The 21044-nt window shown below is 40.7% G+C and overlaps 1 protein-coding gene across 3 annotated transcripts in view; it reads left to right on the forward strand.

Moving 5' to 3' along the window:
- Positions 1–20511, forward strand: part of acsl3a (acyl-CoA synthetase long chain family member 3a) — a 42210-nt gene extending 21699 nt beyond the window's left edge. The window contains exons 4-15 of one of the 3 annotated variants that reach the window (XM_030744950.1): positions 645–754; positions 1343–1481; positions 4776–4926; positions 5907–6030; positions 7440–7511; positions 12240–12379; positions 12488–12660; positions 14715–14789; positions 15323–15514; positions 15932–16046; positions 17344–17501; positions 17601–17758. In XM_030744950.1, coding sequence (XP_030600810.1) covers positions 645–754; positions 1343–1481; positions 4776–4926; positions 5907–6030; positions 7440–7511; positions 12240–12379; positions 12488–12660; positions 14715–14789; positions 15323–15514; positions 15932–16046; positions 17344–17501; positions 17601–17758 — 1607 coding nt within the window. Of the gene's footprint in view, positions 1–644; positions 755–1342; positions 1482–4775; positions 4927–5906; positions 6031–7439; positions 7512–12239; positions 12380–12487; positions 12661–14714; positions 14790–15322; positions 15515–15931; positions 16047–17343; positions 17502–17600 lie in introns of all 3 variants that reach the window. The other 2 variants (XM_030744951.1, XM_030744952.1) reach the window with 2 other exon arrangements.
- Positions 20512–21044: the final 533 nt, after the last annotated feature.

Genomic DNA, 21044 nt, shown 5'->3' on the forward strand with positions numbered 1-21044 from the left:
TACCACAGTAGTCGAGGCTATAGTTTTATTAAGTGATGTTTAACAAGCATATATGGGTGCAGCATTTGGGTGGTCACAGTCTGATCTGTCTTCAGATCAAGTCTTTGCAAAGAAGCATAATGCAGTGTAACAAAAGACATCATATCCATCACGTTGGAGCCAGAAGACATTAGTCAATATCTGCTTTTAAAAGATGGCTTTAAACACTAACCCTTCTTTGCGTAAGTGGATGCATTCATTCAGCCGCACACTGCTTCATTAGACATATGCACTTAGTCATAACAGTAAACCCCCTCAAATATCAGTACTGTTTATATCCCCCAAAGAGTACTTATCATGCAGCGAGAGCTCTTTGGCTCAGAGGCTTTAGCAGCAGCCTCTGGAGGTGCCTGAAGATCTCATCTGAGTGAGAGGGGACTAAATCAGGGACACTGAGCGATGCAGACAGTGAGCACGTACGTGGTCCATCTTCGCATGTCTACGCGGTCACTCTGTTCACACACAGACAGGCTTGACTTGTATTGTCAGTGTAGATAAATAGACTGCCTTGCTTCCTGCCCATCACATTAAATCATCCTTTTCCTCATGGGTCATGGTGACAGTGGACTGCATTTAAATCTTTTTCTGTGTGCCTGTGGTTGCAGTGGTCACCATTTACTCCACACTGGGAGGTCCAGCCATTGCCCACGGGCTGAATGAGACTCAAGTCACCCACATCATCACCAGCAAAGAGCTCCTGGAGAGCAGACTCAAGGTTAGAAGACACACAAACACCAAACAGAATACAGTAAATTTTCTCTGCAGAGGCGTTTACATGGGAAATTTGTTTTTCATTGCAAAGTTTGAGAAACTAGACAATGCTGTATAGAGCAACAATGAATAGAACAATAACAAACACTATTATGTGCACAAATATCTCATATATAATCTCTGACTAGAACAGTAATATTAAGGGAACTTCAGGAGCCAAAGCTATCATCAGATAAAACACACTGTTCAGTGCTGACAGAACAGATAAGTTGCAGTGTGCTGTAACAGAGTCATAAATGTTAGACGGCACATGCTGACTGTTATGGCCTGGTTTGGGTAGGTTCAATGCCAAGACAAGCAGCACGCCTGCATTTCATCTTCCCAATTGTTATCTATGCAGCATAAACATAACATTCCTCTGTTCGCTTGTTCGCGGACAAACCTTGCCATCCTTTGTCAGTATAAACACAACATATATACAGTCGCTCTGTGTGTGTGTGTGTGTGTGTGTGTGTGTGTGTGTGTGTGTGTGTGTGTGTGTGTGTGTGTGTGTGTGTGTGTGTGTGTGTGTGTGCGTGTGCGTGCGTGTCAGGTCATCCTAACTGAAGTTCCGAGGCTGCAACATATCATCATTGTGGACAACACGCCGACCACTTGGCCCGGCTATCCATGTGGCATCAGCATCCACAACATGGCTGCGGTTCAGAAGCTGGGAGCCAGGCATGAGAAAGGTGGGTTTTGTCTGTGTGTCTGTTTATTGATTTACATGAGCTTTGCTTTCAAGAGTTCCTGAGTAATAGAATTGCTGTGGGGCTGTTTTGCAGAGAAGGTGGGCTGATTACTTATTTTTAAAAAAGTTTTCTATCCAGTTTTGTGTCTCATGGTGATTCATGTCATTACACATTATTTCAGTGAACAATGGCAATAAAACCAAACACACACCACTTGATATAAAGTACTTTCTTGCAGGGCATTAACAGAGCAAAAAGAACTGAGCTGTGCAGAGTGGCCCATGTAGTGTCTAATATTTTCCATGTTGCTTCACCAAACTGAAGGATTTGTAGCCTTAGCCAAAAACAAACTTTTAATCTCCTTACAAGTACACTGTCAATGTTTTTAGGTAACTTATTATTAGGATTGTCAAAATTCACCACAAGTCATGTTACAATAACCTTAAAAAACACACACAGCAGCTACTTATATATGTACAATTATTCAACAAAATATCTAAAATCTCCCTACCAACACATTACAAAATAAATTAAATAGATTAAGCTATATAAACTTAGCACACAACGTAATTGTTTGGTTGATCAAGCCTGTTTATTTCTTTTAAATGGTGCCACACTTGTAAGGAAAATACATTTGTGGGTTGAGCAGCAGAATTGAGTACGTGGGTTGCGCCCATGAAAAACTTACCAAATCTTCTCTGCCAGTGCCAAACAGCTTATTTTACTGTTGACTCTTGTTTGGTGTCATTTATTGGATTGGACGATTGAAGGCTGAAATCTGTTCTTTTAACAAACAGGGTCCTCGGTGGCATGTAGAGGAACCAGGCTGTAAATGGGCTTTTTATTACTGTTCAAGATTTTGACATGGGAATATACAGGGACTGACTCATTTCTGGAGTGAGCTTCACTGACCACCAGAAGAACTTCAGTTTTTGGCACATCCGCTCTGCTTCATTTTTAATCCTCTGGGGTTACAGCTTGAGCTGAAGTCCGAAGAGAGCTACACCTACACCACACAGCTACATCCATAAAGCTTCATTTAACCACTGCCCAAAACCAAAGCTGTCCCAGCTTTGCCACATAGCATGCATTTCTGTGACTAAGCAGTGCTCTGTTAATGGATCTGACAGCATTTCTGGTGGAAACCAAATTTTATATTCCTCTCTGTGACACTTTGGACACAGACAACAGCTCTGAGTACAAATTGTCACAATTGAATGTCACTTTTTTTTGTTATTCAATTATTATTTTTTTTTCTGTTTTTTTTTTTTTACTTTTAAAAATGTGTATTAATCAGCATTTAATTAAATGAGATGGGCATGCTGGCCACTTGGTGGCAGCAGAAGCAACCTACCAACACATGATTGCCTTGTTACAACCTTAATGTGACTAAAAGTAATTAAAAAACCTGTTAGCAGGCATTAATGTCATAATTTTTAGAAGAAAAAAATAAAAGCACCTTGAAGGCACGCAACTAAGAGCTACTAAAACACTACAGTACATGTGTTTTAATCTGCATGGGCTTTTTGGTGTCCCTTTTTTCCAATAAATGAAATAGTCAGGGTTTTGGGGGTATGGGGTGGGGGCGGATTGGTATTGGGCCCATTAGGTCATGTGAATAAGGAAATGCTAACATCTGTGTCAGATTAAGGTTGATACCATGCATGTTCAGTTAGTGCAGTGGATGAGGATGAGCCGTAACTCCTCTTCACCTTTTATTGAGGCCCCTTCAACTGACTGACCCAAAACATACTTAGCTGGTAGAGTCATGTGCAGATAAAGGGAGAAGGAAGTAGGAAGGGAGGATAGAGCAGTGGGATGTAGGCGAGGGTCATGTTTACACATGGCGCTGTTAACTTCACATGACTTCAGCTTTCGGAGTGCACACTCCTTGTATCCGAGTCAGAGGAAAGAGAGAAAAGAGAGGTCTGCACTTGTGACTGTAATGCACTTTACTTCATCTTTTGGTTTGTCAGTGCCTGCTGCGGTTGGGCGTTTTAGTGCTGTTTTTGTTCTCAACAGAAAGTGAAAAATAAAACCAATGTCTTGTTTCTCAACTGGTTCTGTTCCCCCTGGAAACTGACTTGCTCTTTACTTATTTATTCAGACAGTAGGAGTCCAAGAGAGGGATCAGAAGGCATGGGGTTCATCACATTGTGCTCTGCTGTTTGGACATGTGAATGTCTTTTTCACTGCCTTTATCTCCTGCATTCTGTAATGTAAAGAAACAGACATCGCAGCTTTTCGTGTTCTTGATCGAGTCTTGATTGTAAACTGTACCTGCTGGGAAGCAATGATGATAACAGACTCCAACAGGAATCATGGGCGGAAAAGGAAGCTGTATTGGAGTTTATCCTAATTCTTACTTCATTTATGGCCTCAGTAAATGCAATCAATTCAAATGCTATTTAATACAGAATGATGTTCATTTTGTAAGCAATGGGCCCCAATAGAATAAAAAAGGACAGTAAAGCAGGGTTTCTTCAGGGCAGGTCACCACTATAATGAATGTACAGTATCTGTGTCAGCCCCTGCTAGGCGCACCTACTGTGAAAACATCAAGCTGGTGATAAAACACATCACTAACAAATGTGTGATGTCTGTAATTCAGACTGGGCATTTGGGATGACTGTTATAGATTTTTTTGAAAGCACCTGAAAATCACCTATCTCAAATTCATGGCCACTTGCACCTTGCGATTGGCCTGTGCATCACATTCATACACATTTGTGGGAATAAAAGAAGGTTTGGGCCTGGCAGGTGAAGGCCAAAGAAAACAACCAGACACTATAGATTTAGCTTACTTACTATTAAATGGGCACAGCTGAAGTAGTTAGAAAAAGAACGACCGTGATTAAAGAGGAACAACTGAATGCAAGGAAGAGTGTTAGAAGGGAGAAAGGAATAGATAAGATAACAAAGACAGGAGTGAACAACACAAGAAAGAGAAAAGACGAATGAACGAGTGCAAATGGTGTTTTTGGCTAGCGCAGTTACTTAAAATAACACAAAAACTCTGCACCATGCCAGGAGGGACTGATTGTTTAATTTCTCAGATAACCATTTTCTTTCCATGTGTCTGACCTGTAAGTTTTGGTGTTTTTTTTCCTACATACAAAAAAAAATGTTTATCTGGCACACACGCAACAAATGGAACCTACACTGTTAACAAATTGTCTGTCTGGACATTGCATAAACATGGATGAATGTTTGTGCTATGAACCATTAATTCTGTCAGTTCTGACATATTTAGTTAAAATGTATGTGTTGGGGCTTTCTCTGTTGATATTCCAGCAGCACGTGAGCGTAAAGCCCCGCTGCCCTCAGACATTGCAGTCATCATGTACACCAGCGGATCCACAGGCATTCCAAAGGGTGTTATGATCTCCCACAGCAACATCATCGCTGGGATCACAGGAATGGCCGAGAGGATACCCAACCTGTGGTAAAGACCTCAAACGTACTTCCTACATTACACCCCTGGATGTGTGCTACTAATTCACTGGTTCGATAGCTTTTAGGGTATTTATGCCTCTCAACTGTCTGTGAAATATGAAGGCAGAGAGAAGTAAAACTGTCAGTTTTAAATGGAAATTAACCTTCCAAAGCAGCACATTTCCACTGTTACACGTCTAAGCAGAGACACCAGCCAATTTGAAAGCACACAGATTAGAACATGCCATTTAGTTTTATTCATTGCCAGAAGACAGCGATGCACTGGATTACTGGAAGCTCAGGAAATAGTTGGGAAGTCTGTAATCAAAGCTAAGCTATGGTCATTGTTCAAATTTCTCGTTGCTGCGTTTTTCAAAGGATTACTTTAACTAACATTATGGGAAATGTGCTTGTTCAGCTGGTATCATCGTGCAGCTCAACTGCTTATATTGAAACAGAAACTGACCCTTCTCTGGGGACTATAGATGGGAGTGAGAGGAAACAGAAAAGGGAGGGAGCTTAATATGAGTAGAGAAACAATGTCGGAGAATGGAAGTCAGGGTGAGATGGATGGAGGTTAAAGGGGTTTAGTTGTTACAGTCTCAGTCAATCTTGTGAAAATGTTGGCTTTCCTTGGTGGATTAAGTAACAGCTATGTAAACCACCTCAAGTATGGCCTGAATGTCCAACATGTTCACTAAAATGGAAATTTCCCAAAATTTGGCTGTTATTTATGTTGAGATGAATCTGTGTCCAATATAGCTCAGATGTAAATATGACTAATATATAACTATAAATCAAGAAATTGTGATTGTTTCAGTACTGATTCAGCTTGATGAAATTAACTACAGTTATTGCTTGGTTAATCTCCTGGTTTACAGGCACAAATCTTTATATTTGCAGTAATCTTTTCTCAAACACGCTTTTTTTGTTTGTTTGTTTATTAGTCCAAATCAGATCTTGTTTTTTGAAGTTTCTGTGTGTTTACAGTGAAGAAGACACCTATATTGGCTACCTGCCTCTTGCCCATGTACTGGAGCTTAGTGCAGAGCTCGTATGTGTGTCTCATGGCTGTAGAATCGGCTATTCATCACCTCAGACCCTCGCTGACCAGGTAACAAAACCTAAAACACAGCATGCACTTTAGAGATAGATGAGTGTTGATCCCACTTTCATGCATTAAATATTGCTAATCATATACAGTTATGTGAAAAAAGTACACCCTCTGTCTGTTCTAAGGTTTTATTTCTCAGGACATCATAAAAAAATTTGTTTATGCACAGCTCTCTTAAGGTCCCACCACAGCAATTTAGTCAGATTAAGATCTGGACTTTGACTGGGTCACTGCAACATCTTCATTCTTTTCTTTTTCAGCCATTCTGTTGGAGATCTGCTGGCTGGCATCATTGTCCTGTTACATGACCCAGTTTAGGCCAAACTTTAGCCGTCTAACAGATTTAATTCTAGAATACTTTGGTACATGGAAGAGTTCGTGGTGCCCTGGCCAAAATCATCACCCCTCCAGCACCATGTCTGACAGTTGGTATGAGGTGTTTCTGCTGACAGGCTGCGTTTGGTCACCAAACGTGGAGCTGTGCACTGCGGCCACTTTGATCTCGTCTGTCCAAAGGACATTGTTCCAGAAGTCTTGTTGTTTGTTCAGATGATCTTTGCAAACCTAAGCTGTACCACCATATTCTTTTAGAGAGGAGAGGCTTTCTCCTGGAAATCCTTCCAAACCAACCATACTTAACTTTTTCTGACTGTAGTGTCATGAAGTTTAAAATTTAGAGTGAAGAGCCTGTAGAGTCTGAGCTGGAGCTCTTGGGGTTTTTGACAGTTTCTCTGAGGATTGCACAGTCTGACCTTGGGGTGAATTTGCTGGGATGTCCACTCTTGGGAAGATGGACAGCTGTCGTGAATGTTTTCCACTTGTGAATAATCTTTCTCCCTGTAGAATGACTGACTTCAAATAGTTTGGAAATGGCCTAATAACCCTTCCCAGATTGATGAGCAGCAACAGCAGCTTCTCTAAGATCATTGCTGATGTCTTTCCTCTTTGGTATTGTGTTAATACACAACTGAATGCTCCAAACCAGCAAACTGCCAAACCTTCTGCTTTTATAGAAGTGCTGATGATCAATTAATCAAGTAAATGTGATTAGCAGCACCTGGCTGCTACTTACCCTCCTAATTCTTATGGAAGCAGTGAGGGTGTGCTTAGTTTTTGTTAAATAAATAATGACCTGCGTATTATGTCTTGTGTTGTTATTCATCTGGGGTTGTATATGAGTAATTTTAGAACCTACTGAGGCTCTGATCATTTTTCTGTTATGTCCTGAAACATAAAACCTTAAAATGGACACAGGGGGTACTTTTTTCCACGAGTCTATATAGCTGGAGCTAACAGTTTTTAGATTTCATTTCAGTCTAAATATGTGGAAAAAATATACAGTAACATCTCATTACAAATGTAATGATTTAAAGGATCAATTAATTGTTATTTCCTTTTCCTACCTTAAGTCCACAAAGATAAAGAAAGGAAGCAAAGGAGACACCAGCATGCTGCAACCCACTCTGATGGCAGCTGTCCCGGTATGTCAAGACAGTGCACTCATTACAACACAATGCACTGCTCAGAGAAGCCTTAACATTAAAAGTATCTGTCACTGAGTCACTCGGCCTTGAGTCTGCGTGTCTGACGTAAACACATCCTACCACTGGTCAGTGCTGCTTTTAATCACCAATGTTAGATTCCCAGGAGTCTAAGTGGAATATTTGTCGCTGGCTGGTGCTACTTGTCTTTGAAGTATATTTTACTCATTAATCCATTTTAGTAGTAATGATGCCAAGATGGGCTTTGCTTAAAATGTTGCACTGTTTGTCAGTGACAAACCAGCCCAGGCTAAAGGAAACAAAAAAGGTACAGTTAAAAATACACAAGTTTATAATGAGGGTGTTACCAGCAACTTAATCCAACTGGATGTCCTCTAATATGTCAGAATTTAAACTGCTATAATCAGCATTTTACAGTGTATTATTTTACAGTTAATAATAATTGCCATTTTACACAGATCACTTGTAGCTACAGACCCAGAGAAAAGTTTGCATTTTCATCTGCGTGTTTCGGAGTCTTTTCTCTCCCTGTTTTGATTTCACAGCATGCAACTTTTAGTTTGGTCTGAATCAAGTGTTCAGATTTAGAAAAAAAAGAGTTTGCCCTTAAATTTATAAAGTGATGTTTTTGCACTATTTTTACAGCCTGTTCCCACTTTCGATTCAGTAGTCTGTGATCTACTGCAGGCAGTCATTTATATAAATATTCAGAATCAACAAAACTGAGTACTACATTCAGTCATGATGGAGAAACAGGGTGCATGTCATATCCTGGGCCATTTACCCAGTGTTTTGTGTTTTTTCTGTGAGGTTCTCTTTTTTGTTGTATCTCTGCTGTGTTCCTCAGTTTGCTTACAGTGAGATTCTTAGTTTGTTACAGTTTTCTGAATTCTGTTTTTAATTATATTTATTGTATTCCATTCCCGTCTCCTGTTCTTCTCGTCTTCCCTGCGTCTCGGTGTTCCAGTGTCTGTTTGTCCCTCTGTGCCATTGTCCCTTGTCTCTTGTGTGTTCTGTTCCCCATGTTGTGTTAAGTCTGTGTTTGTATTGTTTGGTTTCTTCATGTTTTATTTTGACAGTCTCCTGTTCTCTGTGTGTCGTGTTCAGTTTTGCTTCCCCCGTCTCATGAGTGTCATTCAGTCCACCTGTCTTTCCCAACTGTTTCCTTTTGTCTCGTTACCCCGCATGTGTGTGTGTGTGTGCGTGCGTGCGTGCGTGTGTGTGTGTCCTTTAGTTTGAAATTTCCAGCACATAATGTTTCCATTTTCGCCTGTTCTACACACACATGCCCTTATTCACAAGGGGTCGTCATGGCAGTTGCTTTGCATGTTTGATTTGGCAGAGTTTTAATGCTGGATGCCCAGCATTAAAACTCTGCCAAGTTATTTGGATGTATCACCACATCCAAATAACTTGGACTTATGTACAAATATCAGGACTGATGATCTTGGAATCTGCAGTTGTTTAGAAATGGCTCTGAGACACTTCCCAAGCCTGTATGTATACTTTTGACCCTGTGTGAATTAGAGGAAATCCAAACTAAATTCAAACTTGTGCACGCAAGTCTTGTTTTTAAAGTCATTAAAGATGTATGCTGACATTCATGCCCATGATGAATGGATGTAAACTTCAGACCTCAACTGCATCACCCAGAGTTAGAACAGTATAGAGCCATTGTCTCAAAGTTATTTAACTTTTTGAAAAAATGTTAACAATTCGACACACCATTTCAGGCTGTCTTTACGTGTATAAACAGTTGGTAAAGTGTATGATTAGGCTGAAAAGCTACATTGCTAACCTATGAGCTGTACCTTAGGTTTGAAAGAGATCTTAAAAATGGGCTCAGTCGGGGGGTCATTTAGGGCTTGCTGTACAGTGGCAGAAGTCCTGAGGATGATAAAGGAGAAGACTTTGCTAGCCAGCCTAACAGTTAGTCTACAGAAATGGAAGGATGCAGTTTGATTGGTGGTTAAAACCAGCACCTGGAAATACTCGAAGCAAACTGCTCCGTATGTTGATGATTTTTCAACATTTTTATTTTTGCTTTAACATTAATAAACACATTTGCCACCAGTTATGGTCTTTGGCACTTTCCTCCATTCATGATCTTGTTTGTCCACATATTGTTGTTTGACAGTGATCATTGCCAATACTGGAAAGACTTGAAAAGGAAGCTTATCTAACTCATTTAATAGGGGATTTTTAATAAGTTTGATCGTGCTAGCTAGCTGTACACTGGCTTATTCAATACAGGATGCATGCTTCTCTCCCTCTCACTCACATGGAGACAGCTCCACCCCCCACCCCATCTCCCAGTGGTCGTAGTGTAAAGGGCATAGGGCCCCAGTTTCTGGAAGCATTCACAGATGCAAACAGAACGTGAGAAAGCCCCATGTGGTTATCCCCACGACACACAGACAAATACAAATTGTTTGCTGTGATATGACAACAGGCGGCTGCATGGATCCTGTGTCGACTTCCTCTCTCACTCTCTCACTGCTTCATGTGCACGGGCATGCTCACACACACACACACACACACGCACGCACAAACCCATCAAGACTGACTGGTTTTTATAGTTTTTTTGTTCGTGCCCTTTCCCCCACTTCACCCTGTCCAGCCTTCTGACGACACTTCTGAGTGTTCTTAATCTGTGGGTTTCTGTTCTCTTTACTGCATTCCCTTTGGTAGCACAAATTGATACCATTTCCCATGATTGACATTCCTCTTCCCTGTATCGTCCTGTTCCTATCGCCACTTCACCCTGTTTTAACCACTTTATACTTTATTAATTATGAAATAAGTATGTATAAATGAAATTTTCAAATCACAGGTATTATCAGCCAGCTCTGAAAGTTTCCAGAATTTTTACGCATCTTTAGATCTCCATTGCCTGCCCTGCACTAAAAGCTGAGAAGATATTTGTTGGGAATATTGGGATAAGGCTTCTAATATTATGGGCATTGGAAACAAGATATGAAAGCAGCATTAAACCGTTTGAGTTGGTATGGCAGATAGTGGCTTATTTATCCAGCATTAACAGAGAAATGTGCATTCATTTTCTTGCTCTCCACAAACTCCTGTGAAAAATATCTGCAGCTTCAGCTGCTAAAGGTTCACCAGCTAGTTTCTGAGTCTGTCTGCTGTCTGGTGCTTAGCGGGTAGATCACAGTGAGGTCCGATCAGCTTCCTGCTCTGAGAGTGGCGAGAGTAAACCAAAATTTATGGACCAGAATGCTAAACAATCAAACAGCTTGGAGCTGAAACTTAATGTAAAGCAGAATGTGAGTGCAGCTGCAGTTTCTGGTTATAAAATACCAGTGATAGCAGCTCCAAGGAATTGCCAGATGTTGTGCATTGCCCCATGTTTGCCGTATCATTATACCTTCTAACGAAAGCACTCAGGGGGTGCTGCCATAGCTCACCTTATCAAGCAGCTGCCTTATATACCAGAAGCCACTGCAGGCGCCTGGGTTTGAGTCTGTTCTAGATGCTTTCTTGTGTGTTGTTCTCCAACACTCTTCCCCCACTTTCCTGTCCAATAAAGACTAAATGTAAAAAAAAAAAAAAAAAGTTAAAAAAATAAAAATAAAACTCAGATGATTAAGGTCACAATTAGCAGTGGATTTACTATACCCACTCCTGCAGTTAATTGTAGTTCTCTCATGGTTTTGACATATCCCAAAGAGAGAGTCCCTCTTCTGGTTTCTTCTGGGTTTTCGGTCATTTTGTAGGTCACATAGTGTTAGAAATCCATTGGGGAGCCTAAACACTTATGCAACCAAATTTAAGGAGCACCCTTGTCTCTGTGTTTGTGTTGGTCTGTTCACTTGTTGAAGGGACTTGTATATAATACTTTTATTATATACAGTTGCTTAAATGTAATATTTTGGGATTTTAATGCTGGTGTTTAGTCATGTTTAGTTGGGTCAGAGAAAATACCTTCAAAGCAGGGACTATACATCTAAAACCCAACCAACACAACAGTTAAGTGATATTGTCAGCCTGTTATACTGTAGGTATATTGCTGTTAGCGTATGTGTTGGGGGATATGCTTAGATTTACAAAAAATAAATCTAATAATTTTTTTGATCTGGTCAGTTAAGTAGCAGAGGGGGCTGTTAATCAGTTTCAGCTGCTTTGGTGTTAATGAAATTAACACCAGGTGCACTAGAGGGGCAACAATGAGAGAACCCCCAACAGCAGAAATGCTTTTACAGCTGGAGGACACTCACATTTTTTCACTAGTGGTTTTTCACTAGTTTTGCATTTGGCTAGGGTCAAGGAGTGCCCTAGGAGTGTCAGCCTCATTTTAATAAACTCTTATTGATTTATTTATTAAATATTTCTAGGAAAAATATTGGCCTATATATATATTGATGTTGGAATTTTTTTACTCCCTAAAAATTGGCACTGCCCCCAAAAATCCAGTGTTGGTCAGGTTCTGCTACAGGCCAGACTTTAGATACATTTTTTCTTCAATGCTCTGACTCCTGTATAAGCAGCTGTAGTCCCAATTTAAATTGTTTGGCACCTCATATCTCTCACACTTCTGTTTACTTAGAAGTTAGATATAAAAATGGGTTTTCTTGACCAACATTTATCACCCTTTTAGTCTTATATCAGTATCAGTCTTACATGTTGCTCTTATTCTCTTATTTATTAATTTGCTCTTTCTTTCCTCCCCATCCCACCTCCTGACTTCAGGAGATCATGGACCGGATCTATAAGAACGTGATGACCAAGGTCGAGGAGATGAACTGTGTTCAGCGAACACTCTTCATTCTGGCATACAACTACAAACTGGAGCAGCTTACCAAAGGATACAGCACACCACTGTGTGACAAGTATGTAAACAAGATGTTAACGTTGCATTTGTATAAGCGCTCTAGAGTGTTGAGGAATATTTAGAAGTCGGATAATTTCCTTACGTCCTCGCTCTTCTGTGCACCCAGGCTGGTGTTCAGGAAAGTTCGCTCTCTGCTAGGAGGACGGACGCGGGTCTTGTTATCAGGTGGAGCGCCACTCTCAGCAGCCACACAGCGCTTCATGAATGTGTGTTTTTGCTGCCCAGTGGGTCAAGGATACGGCCTGACAGAGACCTGCGGTGCTGGAACCATTAGCGAGCGTGAGCATGAAAGTCTTACAGTCAGGACACAGTGAGGATGTAGGCAGTACATCTAAAAATTTCAAACAAATCACAAATTAGGAAAATGAATATGTTTCATGTCATTCATTTTCACTGTAAGCTGCAGGCATTCAATGTAAATTCAGTGTAAATTTCCTGCATCCCATACAGCAACTATCAATCAGCAGATCATAATTTTCATCTGTCTTGTACAAATAATTAAAAAAAAAAAAACACTTCATTACCAGTTTATTAGGTTCAGCCAGCTAAATGAATGCAGTCCAATACAGTCCTGCAATAAATGTTTTTTTTAAACTGTTTTATGTATGCTTTGGCTCAACTGTATGATCATTGTTTGCAGCGGGTTTTATTGTGACGCACTGACAGGGTTTCTATTATCCTGCTAACAACCTTTTTATAAATGAGGCTAGACTAAACAAAGGGAATACCTCGCTATGGTACATGCAGTTAAAACAAAACACTTGTACTGGACCGCAGTAGCTGCTGCTTGTAGCTAAAGCTACAAAGCCCATCAGTGGCCACAGAGGGAGAAATCATTTTGACACCACATTTTACTATCTTGCATTGGGGTTACAGAAATGGATAATAAACTCAAAGAAAGGACTTCAGCTTTATAAACAGTAGGAAACAACACACCAAACCACTGTTACATTATGCTTAGTGTGTGTGAGCAGCAGCATGAGAGAGAGACAGAGGGACAGACACTGTTTATGTACAGTGTTACACTTTATCACTGATTTGATCATGATCCATAAGAATAATACATGGCAAAAATGGGATATTGCCAATATTTTAGACACCCTTGGAATTTCACAAATCATATTTTCAGGGGTATTATGGTTAGCTATTACTGAGCCTGTCAGATCCATTTAGGAAAATGGATCTGACAGGCTCTGAACAAAAAAAAAATGCAAAGTTTAATGCTTATCAGCAAACGTTAGCATAAAGACAAGCTAAAATCAGTTGGTGAGCATGGTAATTATTATACCAGTTAAACATGCTGGCATGTCAACATGACTGCATGACAAACAAAAAAGTTGCTCATATTATTATTTTGTATTGTTTAGTTGACAGGAATGGTGCATGTTACTGGATATCAGCATGAAAATCTAAGATGAAAACATGCTGGCTTTTAGCAAAATAGCTTTTTTGCATCTGTAGACTTTAGCAAGTAAAATATACCTACCAACACTCCAGCTTTTCCTGAGTCTCTATCATATTTTCCGAACATGTCCTGGCACCCTCCTATTTTGTTGTTTTTCCCATGGAATTCCTGTTAAGTTTGACAGCCTGAAAGCAGAGATAAAAAAAAAAACAGTGGGAGAACGCAAAGACGGAAAGAGTACTTACAGCCAGGATGGGGAAATGGATAAGAGGAAAATAATTAGCACATAGACGGTGCGTGGGTTGCAGTAAACAAAAAAAAAAACAAAAAAAAAAGGGAGTATATTATCTGTTTTCAACAGAGTGGTGTGGAAAAATCAACATTAGCAATAAGTCACTGTACACTGAGAGCCCATGAAGCTTTTAGCCTGTTTTAAAAAATGGATGAGAAATGTTTTGCTCAGTGTTGTGTAAAAGAAAACAAAAGAGAAATAGAAATGAATGTCTCCATTCCCTTATAAACATGATGACCAAGAATGTTTTGCGTGTCTGCGGTGACGATGTCTGTACCAATAATCAGTTATGGACTAATGCATCGGCTCCACTGCCAAAGCTTTTGCAAAATGAAAAATCCTATCAGCCTTTCCCAGGCAGCCGGGAAAACAGCGTTCCCCGCTCCCCATCAAAATCCACTGCGGTCATCTGAGTCAGGAAAACACTGTGTTGTGAATGCTCCTTGGGGATGGGGTTTCCATGGCGAGGGAGCAAGTCAGGTCGTGTTGCTATGGCAATAAATGTTGTGCCTTGATGCTAGTGGGCTTCCTGATGTGTGTGTGTGTGTGTGTGTGTGTGTGTGTGTGTGTGTGTGTGTGTGTGTGTGTGTGTGTGTGTGTGTGTGTGTGTGTGTGTGTGTGTGTTGTCTGTTCTAGTGTGGGATTACAGCACTGGGAGAGTGGGAGGACCGCTGGTGTGCTGTGAGATCAAGCTTCAAGACTGGGTGGAGGGTGAGTGAGACTGTGTGAGACACTACACACACATATGCACGCACGCACACACACATTTCATCATGATATAAACAGTGTAATTTGGATTCTCAAGAATGCATCAGTCTGCATGTTTTTTTTGTTTTTTTTTAAATGTGTCATCTTTTACACACACACACACACACACACACACACACACACACACACACACACACACACACACACACACACTTTAATATAAGTTTACCACTTTCTTTCCCAGCCTGGTCACACTTTGAGCATTTCAGGAGAGCTCGCTTTAGCTGTTGTACAGCCTTGTAAGGAAATCACATCACTAGTCTCTCCACTTTTTATGTAAGGAATCATAACTCACTTTTATTGAACTCAGCTGAAGCTTTGATACTTATCGAGTTCAGTTTATTGCTTGCAGAACAAAAATAGAATTTTAAGTAAACATGCCATCTGTTTTTTTTGTTTTTTTTTCTCAACAGTGTTACGGTGTAGCAGATTGAGCAAAATAAAAGTTTTCACTTCTAATCCACTGATGTTTTTAGGTGGTTACCGTAGCACTGATAAGCCCCATCCTAGGGGAGAGATTCTCATTGGTGGGCCCAACGTGACCATGGGATACTACAAGAAGGAAGCGAAAAACCAAGACGACTTCTTTGTAGACGAGAACGGCCAGCGTTGGTTCTGTACAGGAGACATTGGAGAGTTTCAGGAAGACGGGTGTCTCAAGATCATTGGTGAGGAGGCGTGGTGATGGTGGTGGTTGGGGGGCGGGGGGTGAAAAAGTCTTATTCTGGTTTTTAACGTCACTGAATCTAAAGCGCACATTCTCAACATTGTTCCTCACATTCTTGGGTTTCGTCCAGATAGCCTTTCAGCTCCACTTCCCATTCATCAGTGTGGCAGGAAAGCTTTTAACAAATCAGGCTTTACTTTCCATCCTGGCATGATTTCACATTTCTGTCTACTTCAGCGAACCAGAACCCCCCCAAAAAACGTCCCTCTTTTATCGAGATGATACTGATCAGATGCACACAGTCAAGTAGAAAATGCATCCTTCTATCCCACTTCCTCCCTTCTTTTTAAACTATATCCATGTATATGCGTGGATATACACACATTTTTACAGGCTGCTCCCTTTGCTGTGTTTCCAGATCGTAAGAAAGACTTGGTGAAGCTGCAGGCAGGAGAGTACGTCTCCCTGGGAAAGGTGGAGGCTACGTTGAAGAATTGTTCTCTGATTGATAACATCTGCGCCTATGCCAACAGGTGTGTGAGGGGTGGGGCATTGAAAAATAAAAATCCAGTGAAATCTTTTATTGGCTGTGCTGCTACTACTCTTTAGTTCATTGGTTTAACTTTTAACTACAAAGTGGACTTCTCACAGTATCTTCTTTTCCATCACTTATAACAGTTATAGGTAAAAGGCTCATTTTTGCTAAACATGTCTCATTAAAGTGGACCTATTATGCTTTTTTTAATATTCTGTCAAATATATTGTTAAACTATATGATCATGGCCAAAGTTTAAAATAATGAGGTCAGGGTATGTACAAACAATCTCTGTGAACCAAAAACTCTGCTCTAATCAATGTGTTTCAGATATTTTTTTATGCTCCTGGCTCTGTATGATGTCAGAGGAAATATCCCTAATATGATCAACCAGGAACACAGTTCTGTCTGTAAAAACAGAAGCTCCACCTACCAGTTGTTCAAAATTTCTGTTTGTAAGAAGAAACTAATCAGAAGAAAGCTAATTTAAAAGGAGAGTGGCGTACAAGGGACATGAGCTAAAACAGCTGCAGTCAGAGGATGGCTGCAGTGTAGTGTTCTCTTGGGAAACTTTGACTCCCAGCATAGACATGAATGCCACTTTGACATGCATCACCCACCTTAACACAAGGTTAAGGCCTTTGGCCATAGAGGGTCCACTGTGACTCCCCAGTGACAGCAGCCTCATGCAACAGGATGAAACTTGTTCAGGAGTGGTTTGAGGAACACAACAAAGGGCCAAAGAGGTTACCGCAGCATCCAAACTCCACACATTTCACTCTTATTTAGTATCAGCAGATGTGCCAGAAGAAGCACATGCTGCTGAAGCTGCAGTTCACAGGACCTCCTGCAAAGGGCCCACATCTAGTATGAGCATGCCTATGGTGTGTCTGTCTGTGTTAGCCATGTGATGGACTGGCAGCCTGTCCAGGATGTACCCTGCCTCTTGCCTTTTAAAAGCTGGGATAGGCTCCAGCTGTGCTATAACCCAGAATCTGGACATGTTTCTGCAGCCTGAAATATTTATTCAGTCCTGGGTCATAATGCAAGCAGCTGTTTGTCAAGAGATTTGGAGCTTGCAATCTGTTCACACTCTGTTCAAGCATGTAGTTTTTCCATCTCCTTACAAGGCTAAATATGCCACTCAATGATGAACTGATTGTTCTCTCACTCTGGTGCTCCATCACCTTATTCGGCCCAGTGTCCACATCCTGAAGAACAGTTTAACCTAATAACTGTAGTCTGTTTTTCTTCCTCTTTGACTCCCCATCTCTTCCCCTCTTCCTGCTCTGCAGTGATGAGACATATGTGATTGGCTTTGTGGTGCCCAATCAGAAGCAGCTACTGGCTCTGGTTGACCAGTACGGTATCCGAGGGTCGTGGGAGGAGCTGTGCAACAGCAAAGCTGTGGAGGAGCTCGTCCTCAAGGTTATCACAGAGGCCGCACTGGCAGGTGAGAAAGTCAGACATGAGGTTAAACGTCATCTCAGAGCTACAGACAAAAAGCTGGATTTAATCAAGTTACAAGTTAATGTTTCCTCTTCCTTTGTAGCCCAGCTAGAGCGCTTTGAGATCCCCCGCAAGATCCGGCTGAGCCCAGAACCGTGGACACCCGAGACAGGATTAGTGACTGATGCATTCAAGCTCAAACGCAAGGAGCTGAAAACACATTACCAGGATGACATAGAGAGAATGTACGGTGGAAAATGATAACCAACACAGACCCCAGACTAGAACAATACTTGACTCTGAAACACTCCCAGTGCCCCCCCATTCCTATGGTCTGCATTCAAAGAGCTACAGCAGCATAAATCTGTGCTAAATCTTATTGTTTCTAAGATCTCACAGAAAGAAAGATTAACCAGTTTCACAGATGAAACAGCTTTTACTTGAATTTGTTATGAAAGACCTTTTCCCTTTTTTTCCATCCAGGTGTGCGGCCCTTTTGCAGAGGTCTTTATTGCTCCAGATGTGAGTTATGAAACAGAGTGTGCTTTAGCTGGTGTCATCTGTTGAACTCCTGTCCGAGTGCCACAGCAGAAGCTCAGGTTGCTTTGTTGCCTCGGTGCTTTTTGCTCACCTGCAAGACGCTACATTTGATTTATGGGTCTAAATCAGTTCACTTTGATCCTCTTCTAAAACTTTAATTAAAAATTTCTAATTTCCTTTTGCGTTTCCTGCAGGTCAGGAGACGGTTAATTTTTTTCTTTCTCATCTTTAACTTGTTTTGTGTTCTGTCGGTGGTTTGTTTTGCCTCCCTCCCACAGTCACACTGTGACTCCCACGCTCGTGGGGTATCTCTCCAATCAGCACGCTGTGAAACTAAAAGCACAAAGTCATTTGAGGTCAAATGAAAACAGGTTGGTAAAAAAAAAAAACCATCATTTTATGCAGTGTAATGATTTTTATCTTTCATCAGTGATTCTATTTTAGGAAAATGACCAAATTGTTACTAAAAGGCCTTTTAAAAAAGAAAAGAAATAAAAGTGCATGTTTAGTCTATTGAATTTCCTACAGTGACTGAGTATATGTGTCAGTGTGTACTGACCACAGTGTGCTTGTATTACAGATGAAATGACTGTGTAATCATTGTTGTAATGCAGTGTGAAAATAGATCAAATCTGCCCAAGCAAGCCAGTTGATTACAGACAGAACCTAAATAAAACTTTGTGTGTGTGTGTGTGTGTGTGTGTGTGTGTGTGTGTGTGTGTGTGTGTGTGTGTGTGTGTGTGTGTGTGGAGAACAAGCAAATTTACGTAAGTGTGACTTTTGGCTGAGCGGCAGTTATTTTGTTTAAAGCCTTGTCATACGTTTCGTCTTTTTTGCATGAAAATGACCAAGTGTGTAACTCCATGTACACACCCCTCACAGCCTTTTGCCTTTTTTGTAATTCTTGACTGATTAACTGGATGTTCCTCCTTAATCATACATGTGTTTATCAGAGAAGCAAATGAATAGGTTGTATTTTAACTTAAGTTATATTATCATAAACCAGTTTTGTAACTGATTGCACTCTTTTGCTGCAATGGGAGCCTGCCTTGTAACACGATACAGTTGGACAGGTGGACCGATATATCTGATGAGCCATCTCCTAGGTGTGATGGCCCTCAGGTGCACAACACAACAACAAAAAGGAAAACATAACATTTTAGCAAACACGGTATTTCAGTTCATGGAAACAGGGATCATGTTTAAGGTTTTTCTTTATTCTACTCTTAGAATAGTGTCCTATATATTTTGTTATGTTGAAAGAAACTAGAAACACATTTAACGTATTGGGCCACATCTCTTAATCTTTGACTTCAGGTGTTTTCAGTCCCATTGCAACATGTGAATAAAATCACGCTCCTCGCTGTGCAGTCTGCCTTTACAAACATTTATGAAAGAATGGGTCGTTCTAAAGGGCTCACTGAATTCCACCGTTGCAATAAGTCAGTTTGTGAAATGTCTTTCCTTCTAGATATTCCACAGTGAACTGTGAGTGGTACTGCTGCAAAGTGGAAGCATTTAGGAACCACAGCAACTCTGCTGACGAGATACAACCCACCTCTGGTATTAACATCAGCACAAAAAGTGTGCAGAGAGAGCTTCATGGCATGGGTTTCTATGACCAAGCAGCTCCTGTAGGTGTAATGTATTTTGTCTATATAATGTACATCATATGAATATCTTACATGTTAAAATATTCCCTTAGGGTCCAACCTCCTCTTCCATCCCTTCAGTTTAAAATTTACACAAGGACACTGCTGACAGTAACATGGAAACATGTGAGGGTCTTTGGTTCCATCCATTCAAAATCTTAAAACATTTTCCCCACCCTTTCCATAAAGTGAAATGTTGCTTTGGTTTTGTTGTTGGTGTTGTGTTATCCACCTCAGGGCTGCTGAACCTCGAGAATTCAGCCTACTAAACAATCAGCCTGTCAAGTGCAATTGAAAGTGTGAGCTAATAGGAACTAGCAGATGGAGCTGAGGCATATCACGCACCTTCCTATTGCATCTTTATTTGTTGCCGTCTGATCAGTTGGTGTCGAAAATCAATATGAATTCAAAAATCATGTTAGAGAATTAGACCAAAACTGTATGTATGGTTTTGTTACCCATTTGCCTGAATAGAGGCTGCAAGTGGAAGTGTTTATCTGATTGCCGGTTCGGTTAGGTCTTTTGGCTTGCCTGCTCCATCTGGTTTAATACCAAAAACGATCCTAGTATTCCTTTCCATAACAAAGTCTTCCATGATTTCATTTACTGAAAAGGGCAAGTGGGGTGGTGAGCTCCCCACCACACCACATCGTGCGTGTGCTGCACACCCAGCTACATGAATATTTGTGAATCACTGGTTTGCCTGTTGGAAAGCTGTAACATATCGCCCAGCCCTGTAACAAAAATACATCCGATTATTTATTCATAAATAATTTGATGCCTTCTCAAATGAAGTAAATAAAGATTGTTTTTGGTCTCCTTGTAAGTGTATTTTATTTCTGCCATGGTTACCAAGTCTAACTAATTAAATTGAAAGTATTGAGCACATTAGCCTTATTAGGTGTGGAGTAGATTCCTGTGTCACCAGACAACAGGCAAATGATGACATTTATTTGTGTCTGAATGTCAGCTACAGAGTGAAATCAGCCCCCACTGATTCAATAATGGTAATGACTAATTGGAAACAAATTCAATCATTAATGCTCAGCAGTCATTGGAGTTTCGAGGAGTCAGTTTGAAGTGCTGGCAGACCGATCCTTGGCTGTGACTGATGAAATGGGTGTTCAGACTACTGAATGACATCAGTCACTTGGATGTCACGTTTTTAAAACCAAAGGAGGCGCCCCTGAAATGACACAGAGAATCAAAAGGTCAATCAAATGCTAAATGGAAATAAAACTGCAAGAGGACCTCCACGAGCTTTAACTTCTAAATTAGCTTTGTTTTCTGTAGTCATGCACTAATTAGCTGGAGGGTCATTCCTCTTATCTCAGACAAGTAAGTCTGAGATAAGT

This window comes from Archocentrus centrarchus, chromosome 13 (genome assembly GCF_007364275.1).
Source record: "Archocentrus centrarchus isolate MPI-CPG fArcCen1 chromosome 13, fArcCen1, whole genome shotgun sequence".
Taxonomy (NCBI): Eukaryota; Metazoa; Chordata; class Actinopteri; order Cichliformes; family Cichlidae; genus Archocentrus; species Archocentrus centrarchus.